Source organism: Homalodisca vitripennis, chromosome 7, assembly GCF_021130785.1.
Source record: "Homalodisca vitripennis isolate AUS2020 chromosome 7, UT_GWSS_2.1, whole genome shotgun sequence".
NCBI lineage: Eukaryota > Metazoa > Arthropoda > Insecta > Hemiptera > Cicadellidae > Homalodisca > Homalodisca vitripennis.
In genome coordinates this window covers 66,479,348-66,494,498 of record NC_060213.1, presented here as the reverse complement: position 1 = coordinate 66,494,498, position 15,151 = coordinate 66,479,348, and the positions used below count along the sequence as shown (strand labels likewise).

General features: G+C 34.3%; 1 protein-coding gene across 1 annotated transcript in view; it reads left to right on the top strand.

The window, feature by feature from the left end:
* The window catches only part of LOC124365953 (cytochrome P450 4c21-like), a 72,349-nt gene extending 59,955 nt beyond the window's left edge, over window positions 1-12,394 (top strand). Inside the window, exon 10 of the mRNA XM_046822099.1 lies at window positions 10,901-12,394. Coding sequence (XP_046678055.1) covers window positions 10,901-11,058 — 158 coding nt within the window. The 3' untranslated portion in view covers window positions 11,059-12,394. The remainder of the gene's footprint in view (window positions 1-10,900) is intronic.
* The last annotated feature ends 2,757 nt before the right edge of the window (window positions 12,395-15,151 follow it).

The window sequence follows — 15,151 nt, the reverse complement described above, 5'->3', positions numbered from 1 at the left end:
GTGAGCAACATCGTATAACACAATGACAACATTTTGTGTGGTTAGTGGAATATACTAGAACTCCTAATTCTAGTAATAGTTACGTGTAATTTCTAACTGTAAAAAAATTAATACTACCTTGGTTGATATTGCATACGTTCAGTAACATTTATATCGTAAACATTAAAAACATCTATTATAGTAATAGAACATTATATAACAAAATTTAAATGCAATTTTTAAAATAGAAATAAACTGACTAAATAAATTTTTAATATAATAGAGGTACAAAGAAAAATTTTATTTTGAGAAAACAAAAGTAACTCAATCCCGGATACCACATAATTGTTGAAGGCTCCGCCAAAAGTATGGAAAACGGTATTGTACATTTGTTTTCAAACTCATGCATCATAGATACATTTTATCCTTACTGCAACAATTCTATATATAATGCATAATGTTACATAACCAAGAACAAGGTACATTGATGGGCTTTAGTACTTTACAATGTGGCAATAACTAGTTCGATAGTTAATATCGACAGGTAATCTACATTAACCACTAAACAGTATGTGTACAAAATTACATTCAATATTACGTTTTGTGTTTGTGTACATATGTTTTTGGCAAGAGAACGTGATCAGTATTACTGGGACATTACAGTTACCGTACACAATGGTAGTCCATGATACAAAGTTATTATTCAGATTACTAATATGCTCCCAACTCGGATAAGGGCGCATTATTTGGAATGGAAATATGAGTTAAGAAACATCACCTAAAAATATTAAAACTTGAAATTATAATTTAGTAAACCACAGCCGACCCTCTAAATTACCAGAACAGTTAAATATTTCTTGTTATACCGGAAGTAAATGATATTGATAAGTACAAAAGTACTTCTAAGCCACATAATCCATCTAGTTGCTACTTGTATTGTTTTACAGGCTTTATCTAAGGGTTCTTTAATATACATTACTCAAGTGTTTGTGGGATAAGTGAAAGAAAGAAAGAAAAGGAAATCTCAACAATTTATTCCGTCTTGATGCTCCGCTGCTCCATTACGGATTTTTTTATTTCTTTTCTATAGGGACGTCATTCCGAAGCCAAACACGAAACGTAATGTTTTCTGGCATTTCTGATGTAAATTTTCATATACGTCAAAAGGAATCTCCATAATTTCCTTTTCCTGTCAACTTCAAAAGTTATTTCCTGATCATATACTTTAAGAAACTTTAAAGGACTACTTTGGAGGAGCCTTCTTTCGTTTAAAACAACATTCATCAAAATTGGTTGACCAGTTTGTGAAAATCTGTCGACACCCATAAAAATGAAACATAGAAACAACTTTAATTTTATAAACTACTTCTTTCTGAGGCCAGTTAAAAGTTTGAAATCTGCGTATGCTACGTTAACATTCGCTAATATAGGGTTGACTAGGAATAATATTAATCAACGGACAGTGTTACTATATGATGGCCAGGCCTCTCTTGCGGTCTTTAACTGAACAGAATTTACTTGAAGGCAGGCATGGATTTCCAGAATATATTCATTCTAGCAAGTTGTAACTCAGTGCGTCGTACATCTCATTTGGTTCCTGGATGCTCCGGATTTAGTGGCATCAAAACCTCTGACAAATTGTTGAGGAACGGCTCAAAAGGTCAATTTATTCAGCTTAAACTTTCTTGTGGTCATGTCCTTGATACAATTGAAGCACAAGATTATAGTATGCAACAGCTGAATAACCACAATGGTAGGCTAGTATGTCAACTGGAACTTACAAAACCCTTTCCACATCGAGGACGGAAGTTAGGGAAGGTCCTGCAGTAATGTGGAAGCTAGATCGAGCGAAACAATCGGATAAATGTGTAAAAACCTGACAAAGTGACGAAACCGTATGCAGCAGACGATATATCTATATATGATCTTGTGTATATCGCTGACTATGAAATCCGAACTTAGGAGTAAAATAATTTGATACAACGAAGTATCGAAGGACTTGACAGAACTTAACAAAAGTCCTCAGCGAATTGACTGGATCCTTTGCCGGACTACTGCAACGTTCTGTCCTTTGACCTTTTGACACCAATATCAATAAAGTTCTCCCTTGGACTTAGAGGATTGCAAAATTAGGCCTTTCTGTCAAAAGTAATCACCCACTCAGTCAAAGAACAAAGGACACGATATTAAGACGCACCTGTCGGATCCTCAATTACCCACATAACTATTTATATACTATGATAATTCACAGTTGTTATCAGCCCGCCGACCAGTACGGACCTCTTATCAGTAGCACGTTTCTGAACTCGTACACGCTGTGCCTGCTCAGTCTGGATTCTGTGTCTAGAAATTAATATAATTTGATATACATTATAATCAAACTACGTCAGTGCAAAATGTCCGGGAAGTGCGGCAAGTGTAATTTGGATATTCCCGCGAGTGAAATCATCGCAAAATGTGTTGAGTGTTCTGCAATATTTCATCCCGGTTGCACGCGCTTCGGTACTGGTCAAGCTATCACGAAATCTAAAATGAAATCTTGGAAATGTGATAACTGTAAGAGTGACTCGGCGTCTGTTAAAAGTAACGAAGATTCAATAAATTTAGAATCCATCATGGACGCAATATCGTCTTTTAAAAACGAAATCAACGCCAATACCAACAGGCAGTTAAACGAGGTAGCGTCATCCTTGAAAAACACCTTCACCGAAGAAATGGGAAAAATCAATAAGAAACTGGATGACCTGGAGAAAAGCCACAAGGATATATGTGTGCGCTGTGACGGGCTGGAGCGTGACAGGGACGGGATGCGGGAGGAGCTGCGGAACCTACAGCAGAAAATGAATGACAGCGAGCAACACGCTCGGTGCGCGAACCTGGAAATTCTGGGCATCCCTTTGACTCCAGGGGAAGACATTTACATGTGCTTGGAGCATATAGCAAAAGTTATTAGTGTCCCCTTCTCCAAGAAAGACATTTCTGTAGCTCACCGACTTCGATTATATTCGAGGAAGCATGCTCATCCACCAATTGTAGTCCAGTTCGTGTCTCGTATGATGCGGGAGTCTTGGTTGGCAGCGGCGAGGCACAAGAAAGGGATCAACACCACGGAGATCTCACCTTCGCTCACACCTGGCAATGTCAACATCAATGAGCAGCTCACTCCACACAATAAGGCGTTGCTGGGCCGGGCCAGGAGGCTGGTCATGGCAAAGAAGATCCACTTCGCCGGTTTCTTCAATTGTAAAATCGTAATAAAGCCTACTGAGAACACCGACAGCATCCGCGTCCTGCACATGGAGGACTTGGACTGGTATGATTCGTGATACACCACAAACTAGACTGGTATGGTAAAATATAACTTGGCTAAAGTGTTACCTTTATATAAATCAGATGAATTTACCAATAAAAGTACCTTTAGACCGATTTTTTTACTCAGTGTATTTTCCAAGATATTAGAGCGAATAATTAAAGAACAATTAGTATCCTATCTTAATCAAAACAATATCTTAAGTGGGTGTCAATATGGGTTCAGAAGCGATAAAAATGTAAACGATGTCCTATTTGATTTAAATAAAGAAATAAATGCTTCTATTTCAAGACGTGATCGCTCTATGCTTGTTTTTCTAAATCTCAAGAAAGCTTTTGACTCGGTAAAGAGAGAAAAACTAATTAACAAATTAGAAGCTGTTGGAGTTCGTGGAGGCCCCCTTGCGTGGTTCTCAAGCTACCTTAGTAACAGATTTCAATATGTTTCTGTCTGCGGGGTGGCTAGTGATCCATTGTCAGTGAACTATGGAGTTGTTCAAGGAAGTACTCTCAAACCAATTTTATTCTAAATTTACATTAATAACATTTCGAAAATAAATTTAAACGGTAAACTTTTTTTTTATTTGCAGATGACACTTTAATTTTTTTAAACGGTAATAACTGGTTAGAAGTGCAAAGGTAAGCTCAGAGTGACCTCATGACGTTAAAGAAATGGTTTGATCAAAACGTATTAACGCTTAATATTTTAACAACAAAATTCTTGCCAATATCTCTTCGCTCTATTTGTGACTACCATTTGAAAAATTTGATTTGACAATTCATAGCTGTGGAAATTACATGAATGATTCATGTACATGCGAAAGCATAGATAGAACAATAGCTTACAAATATCTAGGAGTTATTTTTGATCATAGGATGACATGGTCATATCATGTAGATTACTTAGTTAAAAAATTACGTCGATTGATTTTTGCTTTCAGACAGCTGAGCGATGTCCTTAGTGCAAGTGAGATAATGCTGGCGTACTACGCTTACATTCAGTCTATGCTATCATTTGGAAATGATACTACTATTTACTTGTATTATTTAATACTAGTAACAATTACTACTATTTATTTGTACTTATTGAGAAGAGCAACTACTTTTTTTATATAGTTTAATTTTCATTTGTAGTGTACCAAGTATTAATAAATGTTACGAGTCTTTGCTTAATATGCATATCGTGTCATAATAATACCTCAGTTTTAATAATTATTTAGTTTTCTTATATTTATAAGCTCCTGGGCCCACTGGTTGTGTCAGGCGAATGTTAAGTAAGCAAATAATTCTATATACATTGTGTACAGATTAGATGGTGATTACTTAGGTGTTCTGCTAAGAGGTAACTATAGATATAATTGTACAATTACATATAATTGAATATTGTGATGGGAACGGAGTCAGTCATAGAAAAGTACTGGTTGTTGTAAAAATAATTAGGCATATAGTTTTCCGACTGTTGTTTTGAGTATTCTATTTTTTTATAATATTTTTCGAACTGGTGTCAATATTTGAAAATTTAATAACGATGCGGGGCGGCGGGAGGGGTTTGGACTGTCTGTCTGTCGCTTTTGATTTTGTCTGAGTCTCATTGATGAGTCATAAGTGCTTGATTTTTTTCGGTTTGTTGTATATAAAGTAGAATGGATAAAATGATCAACTTTTTGGATAAATATACAAGGATTGTTTGCCAGATTATAGAGAATAACTACGAAACAAGTAGTTTTGGGTCAAAAAATGGGCTTAAGATATTCTACTTGAATATAAGAAGTTTGTATAAAAACTTCGACAATTTAACGATTTATTTAGAGGGTATGAATATGAGATGGGACCTCATTGTACTGGGGGATACTTGGATCGGTGAGGACGATGTCGGGGTGCAACTCGAGGGCTACAACTTATATAAAACGTGTAGGGGGAAAACAAGGAATGATGGTGTGTTAGTGTTTGCGAGTGAGCGTGTGTGTGTGTGTGTCGGTGCGAGAGGAGGAGCTGGGCGACGTGTATGGACTCAGCCTGGATTTCATGTATAACAACAAACAATGTAACGTACTCGCTTTGTACAGGACTCATGACAGTGACCTAGACATCTTTAGTAACGCTTTAAACCAATACTACTCAAATACTGATAAAAGCAAAACATACATCCTTATCGGTGACATCAATGCAAACCTAATTAAAACAGATAACAAAACTGAACGTTACTTGGACGTGATGTATGAGACTGGTTTTATGTGTAGTATTACGGAACCGACTAGAGTCGTAGGGGACAGTAAGACTTGTATAGACCATATATTTGTGAAGCACAATAACTATGATCAGATTAAAACTGCTGTAATAGCGAATAATATTACAGATCATTACAGTATTGTGTTAAACATTGAAATAAATTACCCTCGGTCTAATCCAAGCTATCCAATTGCCACTAACTACATCTTAGACATATACAAATTGCAACATAACATAAACGGGTGTGACTGGACTCATGTTATTGACACAGCGGATCTCAATACTAACGCTAATCTGTTTTTAGCCACTATAAAAGACTGTACGGACAACGCGTGTAAAAATATTACTAATACCAAACCGAGACTACGTAAATTGAAACCTTGGATTACAGAAAGCTTAGTACGGTCTATCAGGAAAAGAGATAAATTGAGTAAGCTTTTGAGAAAACAACCATTTAATACTGATTTGAAACTTTATTTCATGACATACAGGAACAGACTGGACAGACTTATAAGGATTACAAAAAAGAACTATTTTAGGACAAAAATTAACAATAATTGCAATAACCCTAAAATTTTTTGGCAAGCCGTCAACGAAATGAGTGGAAGGACTAATAAAAATGACGCATTTCCTCTAGAACAGTATACAGGTAACAGACTTTACGCGACGATGAATGCTGTAAGTAAACAGGTGGCCGACGAGTTCAATGACTATTTCTCACAAGTTGGATTTAACTTGGCTAGCTTAATCGACTCGAGCGGTCCGCTTGTTGTAGACGATAACGACTATACTTTGGACTCTGTTTTTACTATGAGAACTGTCACGGAACAAGACTTATACAACTGTGTCAGTAGCCTACGCGGAGGCTCAGCTCCTGGGTACGATTGCATTTCCGCTTCCTTTCTTAAAGACAACTTTCAGCTGTTTTGTGAACCTCTGCTACACATTATTAACAGTAGCATACCTTCCGGGAAGTTTCCCGATGCTTTCAAGGTTGCTAAAGTGATTCCACTGTTTAAGAGCTATGATATTACAGAAAAATCTAACTTCCGTCCAATTAGCTTACTTAGTGTCTTCTCTAAAGTGTTAGAAAAAATCGTAAGAAATCAACTCACGGATTATATTGAAAGACTAAATATTCTGACAGACCGCCAGTTCGGGTTCAGGAGATCTAAAAATGTGGCCGATGCGCTGTTCTCAGTAACGAAAGATATCAATTTGGCATTAAGCAAAGGTAACCGATGTTTATTAATATTTCTAGATCTAGCAAAAGCATTTGATACGGTAGACAGGAAAAAATTACTTCAGAAACTTCATTTGATTGGCGTACGTGGAACATCATTTAACTGGTTCCAAACATACTTGGCTAACAGAGAGCAGTTTACAACTATCAATGGTGTTAATAGTGACCTGAAACCCGTCAACTATGGTGTAATCCAGGGGAGTACTCTTGGACCATTATTATTTTTAATTTACATGAATAATATTACAAAAATCATTATTTCCGGTAGATTGTATCTTTTCGCTGATGACACTGCAATTTTATTCCAAGCGGAAACGTGGGACGATATTTTCGTAAACGCAGCTCAAAGTATGTCAAAAATAAAAAAAATGGTTTGATCAAAATTTGTTAACCTTGAACGTTGCTAAAACAAAATTTATGCCCTTATCATTACGCGAATCCAGCATGACACTTCGATTAATAGTATTAAGCTCCACGTATGCGACGACTTCACTCGTAATACTGATTGCCCTTGTGACATAATTGACCGTGTTAATGAGTATAAATATCTTGGCGTTATGTTTGACAATCGATTGACGTGGACTGTACACGTAAGTTATATAAATAAGAGATTAAGGAAAATGATTTTCGCTTTTCAACAATTACATGAAGTGCTGACAATTAGAGAAATTAGGATGGCATATTTCGCATATGTGCAGTCAATTATTGAGGGGGGAATTTTAGCATGGGAGGTTGCTTACAGGACAGTTATAGATCGGCTTCTCGTCACACAGAAATCTATTATGAAGGCGGCATTGGGGAGGTGTCGAAGGTACTCTTCGGATGCTTTGTACAATGAAATGCAAGTTTTGGATGTTAGACAGCTTTACATCAAAGCACTTGTTATTTACGTTTTTAAACATCAACCAAACCTATTTGACTCTTTGCCTCATGAATATTCCACAAGATACGCTACTACAGGACAGACAAGAATTCCGAGATTAATTAAAACCTTCTCTACTACTAATACATATTATATAGCACACATTATTTTTAATAAATTGCCGGATTCCATAAAAAATACTAATTATATAACAATGTTTTCTTTAAAAAGAAGAATTATTAATTGGCTAAATTTGGTGGGAAGAGATCGTACTGAATTCTTAATTACATCAAATTATAGACAATAGATGATGTGGGTTGGGATGGGAGGCGGAAAAATGAATATAAGTGTTGGTGTAACAGGCATGTAAGAATGTAAGCGTGAGTACTGTATGTTTGAAATATACTGGAAGCATTTTGGGTTTGTTTGGAAGTATATAGCTAATTGATGTATGTATGTTGGCTTGTAAGTAAGTATTAGAAAATAAGTAATATAGTGTGAGCGAGTTTTAGTTTTAGTTTTTGTGTAAATATGTGTGTTCGAATGTGTGTGTGTGTGTGTGTTTGTGTGTGTGTGTGTGCTGCACGCGAGCATTTGCGCGCGCGTGTGTTTGTGAACTTGAGTGTGTGTGTCTTCTGGGGGAGGTCATGCGAGACTAATACGTTGATGCCATAAATATAGATAACAACCCTCGATGATAAGGAATGGTGAATTTTTGTACGCAGTTTTTCCGATGTCCGTCTGTTAACTAAGAGTTGCATCAAGGCCTGTCCGTGGTCTTGATCTCCGACAGTTGGTCGTTTGTCCTTCTAATAATTATTTCTATTCACTTACTTCATCTAGATACATTCTCACTTTAGTTTTATTTTTCATTTCATGAAACATTATTTTTACTTTATTTTATTTAATTTTTTTTACTTAATAAGATATAACAACATTTTTAAGGTTTGAAATACCAATCAAGTACTTTGTGGTGACTCGTTCTCACGCACAGGCTTTAGTAGCCCATGTGAGAATATTTCTCAAATAATTAAATTAGAAAAATATAAATTTATTTTATACAATATACGTTAAAACCCAAATATTTATGGTAATTGTATATTTTTAGACAATGAATATATTAATATAATTATTATTTTCATTATCATTTCAAATTTTTTTTTTAGAATAAACGTTTTTTTTCTTTTTTTCTTTTTTTTAAATATCGCTCGGGGGGGAGCTAGTAAAACAACTCTAAATAGCCTGTTTTTATTCCAGAAACAGTTGCTAAAACTTGCTTTTCACAAAAATCGTCGTTACCCTACTGACACCCTGTTTCAAGAATTATCAATCCTTACAGTTCGTCAGTTATTTATAAAATCTCTCATGGTTCACATCTTCTCACACTTTCACTCTATCTTTTCAGAAATTCCCCATTCATATAACACCCGATATGCCCGTGACACAGGAATAGCCACTTTACAACTATATAGATCTTTCTCCACAACTAATTCGTATTATATATCAAATATACTATTCAGAAATATTTCTAGATTCTTTCACGTTTATAATTTCTTTAACGCACAATCCTTGTCAGTTTTAAAAAGTCGTATAAATGACTGGCTATTGCAATTAGGCGTATCAGAGGCGGAAATCTTTATCATTGCCGGGTACAGGGGACCTGACCCTTGACCATGACATTGTTACTATTACTAACCGAACACGCACACACACACACACACACACACACACACACACACACACACACAAACACTCCCCCCTCTCTCGCTCTCTCTTTCTCTCTCTCTCTCTCTCATCTCACTTCTCCATAAATTGATTATTTGAGCTTAGCAGCACATACCATTTTTATTTTGTTTCCACCGCTTGATTAAAAACAGTCACTTACACAGTAAAATTCAAGTAGCAATAGACATATATCCCTTTATCTTTTTTACCTTATTCTTACTCTATTACTAACATTCCAGCATATTATTTAAATTTTATGTTGGCGGCTAGATGCAACTAGGCCTACGCACAGGCAGATTGCCCATGTAGGCTTTCCAGTATTGATATTTTTTATTGTGCTATTCGTTACATTTTTCTTACATTTCTTCTACATATATAAGCTGCTGTATATATAATAATAGCTATTTCATTTAAGAACCATTGTATAAATGTTACATATAAACTGCTGGAATAAACGTTATTCATTCATTCATTCATGAAACTAAAACTCAAACGTGTCATTAGTATTTGTTTTAAATAAGAATAGCTTGTCTCTCGAATGTTTTGTCACACGAACAGGCTTTGAATACAAACTCCTCTTAATTTATTGTCCAAATAGTTGAACTTTATTATTTCAAAATTATGAAAATTTTTATCAAAAGTAACGTAGTAAAAAATCTTTAAATGGTAATGATAGAAACTAAGATTTTCTGTGAAACTTTAAGATCGGAACAAGGCAAAAACCAAGTTTAGACTGAACAGAACATAATGTAAGCGAATATTGATAGGTACAACCGAACAACAGCTGATAGATAATGTAGACAGTAGTAGATAATGTGGGAACACTGACTTCTATTTGAATATGTTCTGCATACAATTCAGCTGCAGCTCCGGCTGTTTATTTGACACTCCATTTAAACTCCATATTACCTTCTTCATTAAAACTTATTTTTTTAGGAAAAATAATTATTTGTTGCTACAATCAGTTTGATTGCTTAATTAAGCACTTTGGCAAGAAACTTATTATAGGCATTAAAATAGTATTCCTAAAATGGCTGATGAACTTAAACAAGGTCATTTTACATGTTATTTCTCTTATTACTGGGCACTATCGTACCAGGAACCACTTGCACACTTAAGGATTACAACACTTGAACACCAAGAAGATACTAGGTTTAGACTATGCAATCAACCGGAGGAGGTTGATTAAAGCATTATTGAGTAGCCTAACGTTAGGGGAACGTATTTTGAATCTAACCCACAGACAAGTTTGATCAATTATTTGTCAGCATTGGGCGGAATGTCATAGCCCTCGTTGGGGTAAGCAGGCCTGCTAGTGGAAGTTGGAGTGTGCCATATACACACGTGCATTAGGAACTTAGAATCCTTTATACATTTTTAAACTAATCTTATTTTTTTAAGACCCTGAATACACAGAAATTCATGAAAATACCGACCATTTTCCACCATTCATCCTATATAATGCATATTATTTTGGCCCATAAAATTCAAAAAAAGGATCTTTGGTGTGTTCTACACCTACGTAGACATTAATGTCCTGAATGTGTTCTCAGGGAAGGCATACGCGATGGTGATCCTGAAGACAGCCCTGGTCCATATCCTGAGACGCCTGCGAGTTAAATCACACACAAAATTGTCAGACATAGAGTACGAGCTGAGGACGATAATGTTCAGCAAGACCCCGCTACTGGTCACCTTCCATCCGCGATAGCGACGGTTGTATTTTAATCTCCTATAGAGCATACGAGTTGAATATGGTTAATTATTAGTAACCTTAGCATGAATCCTCATGAATGTTTTTTGTGCGTAAAAACCAATTGTTAAATATAGTGGTTAGTGTTTGCTACTTTGTATTTTATTATTTCTCTTTAAACTGCAACACTTAATTTTAAAAATCAAAGGCCATACTTTAATTAGTAAAAACATTTATGCTGTAATATGATGAAAACCTACAAGTTTGTTAAACATAAGTAGACATATCAGATACGTACTATTATTTCAGAATCCATGGTTGAGAGATTCAAAACGTAAATACTGGTTTTATTTTAGGTTTTTCTGTATTAATAAACATATAAGTCTCTAAAACCTAATTTGGTCAAAAAATTTTAACTTTCTTCTGTTTAGAGTAATTTTCTATATAGCATATTTCAGGTGTCATTGTTAAGTTTGATTTGTGCACAAAAAGAAAATATATATCACCAAAAAATATGTGCAAACAAAAACCAACTTCGATTAAAAAGCGTCTATTTTTGGCTCTTAATTACTTTCCGTCAAAGATATTTCTTCTATTTAAAAGTTTGCTTATTTGTCCCGTTAAAGAAAACATATAACTTACGTACGACTAAAAAGTTACTGCGGTACAAAAGAGTCAAATACGACCGATTAAATTCAATTCCGCTCTAATTTATTTACGACTTCACAGTTGAGTATACTTCACACTGGCCAAGAAAATAAACACACGTGTGGGTTTTGGAATCTAACTTACATTTAAAGTCGTTTATGTGCAGTCTGGTGCTTTTATTAATCTACAGACCTGAGGCGTTTTCTCTGAGAAATTAGAGCGCACCACTGAAGAACTGTTTTCCTTTTCACTAAAACCTGAATAAAGACATAATTAACAGAAGGGCTTATTGTAACTTTGGTAGAACTCATCTTGACAAACTTTCAAGTGTTTAATTTAAAATCATATTAACCTACTTAGAAAATTGTATTGTAATTTTGATTCAGTTACGCATCTTTAATGTTGAACAGTTTAATAAGTTTCTAGTATTTATGATTAAGTTGCACATATTATTAACCTCAACCTACATGCATATTAGCTCTGTTACGATGTTTTTGGTTTAGATGTGTAAGTTATACGTATTGACAAATCTTATGATGTTCCTGATGATCATAATTGTGAAACTTGAATACTATGATAATTTATTCAATGATAGTATAACCTTTTATATAATGAGTTTTAAGTGATCATCAGTAATTCAACGCTCATTATGGATTTTCATAGTAATATTTTGTAAAAAAATTAAATATACTTATTTTAAATTCAAGAGAACAATTTACGTCTATGGGAGCGTTCCCACAGCCATGTTATTTTCCTGAGTGCCTCCCCAGTTTACTGCCTTCAGCTTTCAGTAAAGCTTGTCCCAGACGCTAAAAAAGCAGTAAAATGTCAATAAATCACACACGTGGGCACAACTTCACTAGCGTATTTTGTACACATTTAATTTCCTTGCAGTAACAAAACTATTCATTCACCTTAAAAACTATTGGAGTTTGAACGCAAATTACAGTAACATATGTTATATGGTTTAAATAATTTTCAAATAATCTTAAAATAAAAATATATGTTTACATTTATTTTCAGTTCCTAAACTAACTCATAATATTTCTGAAAAATTCTCTACGCTTTTAGAAGTCATTGTGTTCTCAGATTATACTGAATAAGTCTGTACTCTAACAAATTAATTTCAGCTATTCAAGTCATATTAAAAAGTTTTAACAATTAATTTTCTTTTACACCTGTAAATCATTTAAAATACATTTTCATTGGCGGGAACCATTAAGGTGATATTTGCGTTAATTAATCAATGGTTTTTAGATATACATTTATTAGTAAGACAGATATGATATTAATACAATATAATACTTACAATATAAGTCTTCATACACTTACACTCTTACTTATGGAGAGAAGGTATTATATTTGATAAGGCTTTGATCCGTTTGATAGATATGTATTTTTTGCTAATTCTGAGGTTAGTAACCAGGATTTTCGAAACATACATGACTTACATATACACATTGCACAAGAACAGATCATTTATAAACATAGGAAGGTATTGTTAAATTACTACCCACGAATTACACAAATTATCCACATAAATTATTTTATAGCAATATGAATTATTTCCTTATTTTTTAAAACATGAAAATCCTTATTCAGAAATTTAAGCCATAAGGGTTATCTTAATTTTCCTCACAGGAAACTCTCAAACTGGGTTACAGTAGCTTATTCTAATCCATAATTAGACACTGTATAATTGTTTGCAGTTTTTGTAAAGCTATTTTTTTAAATGGAATCTTCCGTGCCCAAAAGATGCCTCTGAGAATGGTTTTGAAATTGGACTAACACGAGAGTTGTAACGATTTTTTTCAATCAGGTGGTACTCCTTTGTAATCCTTTTCATTTAAAAATGCATGTTATAAATGATTCAAACAAACGTAGTTTTGATGTTCAAAATCACTTTTACAACACAAGAAACAAGAAAAACCTTATAATTAATAGATCCACACTATCTATATTCAAAAATTCTGTTTTTTACACTGGTCGAACATTATTAAATTCTCTTCTTCGGTATATTAGGAATCGAAATAGTTTACAATAGTTTAAATTTCGTTTAAAAGGGCCACTTTGCTGGTAGAGCTTTCTGTAGTATACAGGGGGTCCTCTTATGGATCCCCATGTAATGCAGGTCCAATCTCTTTCTTGAGTTGCTTATTGTTATTGTTATATTTTAGTGCATTTTATAAACGTTTTGCGTTATATGATATGTGTGATTGTGTTATTTAAGGTCAATTTAATAGTCTTAAGTTTTCTTTTAATATTAATTGTTCACTTATTATTGACTGAGAAGTTCACAAAAAAAACTGAAAGTTAAACTATGTTAATAAAGATTCAATTAAATTCAATATTTAATCAGAAATCAAATTAAAACGCTTGATGTCTTCATGCAGTACAAGCAAACGAGATACAAGTAAGCATGTAAACATGTGAAAATGACAGCAAATGGGAAAAATGCAATTTATTAGGAACCACTTTCTTATTCGAGCTTAAGCCCTCAGGCCAGAAGTTTTCTTTTCTTATATTTCTTATATTGTTCCCTAACAAATCTAAGGGTTTTCAGAACGCAAGGATTTACTTTAGAGTCCCTTATGACCAAGATATTATTTAATCTCGTTCAATTTTAAATTATCATCATTGAATCAGTGCTGTGGGATATCTCATTTTACAAAACGCTTTTTAGACTACCGAAAGCTGATTTTGAATTCCTTACATTTTGATTTGCAGATTTTGTATTAGTTTTAACCTTCTTAAAAAAGAAAGTGTTATGCAACTTCATATGGTTCTACGGTTTGTTTAAGTATATAGCCACAGAATTTTCCCAAAACTATTGAATCGATTTGGTTGAAACTGTTTTAAACGAAAAAGGGGTTCTTCAGATTGTTCCACTTACGCTTTTATGGGTAAGTATCTAATTAGGAAATCACTTACGTACAAGACCAAATGAAGAAGCCAGGTAAAAAAAGTTTGCGGAGTTGCGGTTTTCTTACAATTACTACTGCTTATTATAAAACACAATTCGTGTTTAGCTTCGGAATGATGTTCCTATTGGAGGAAATATAAAAACCCGTCCTGAAGTATCATGACTCGATTGATTGTGGAGTTTGAAATTTTCCAACACCAGAAGTTATCTCACAGTTACTGTGGGAAGTAACCCTCTACATCAGGGTTCATGATACAATAAGAGCACTTTTTACAGAGGGGGATAGTAGAACTGTGTAGCATCAGAAAGATTACATTTTTACCATGAAATTAAAATGATCACAGACCAGGTAAAGACCGAGCGGACCTACATATTCCTTCAGGACTCATTTTTCAGTGCATTACTTCGATTATGTCTAGTTGATATTTAATGTGGGAATATGTCACTAACTCATAATTGGTTTTACTGTAAGCGGATGTAATTAGCCGGCACGAGAGCTGGCAGCGCGACAATGTCGGCGCACTCTTGACTGCATCGTTG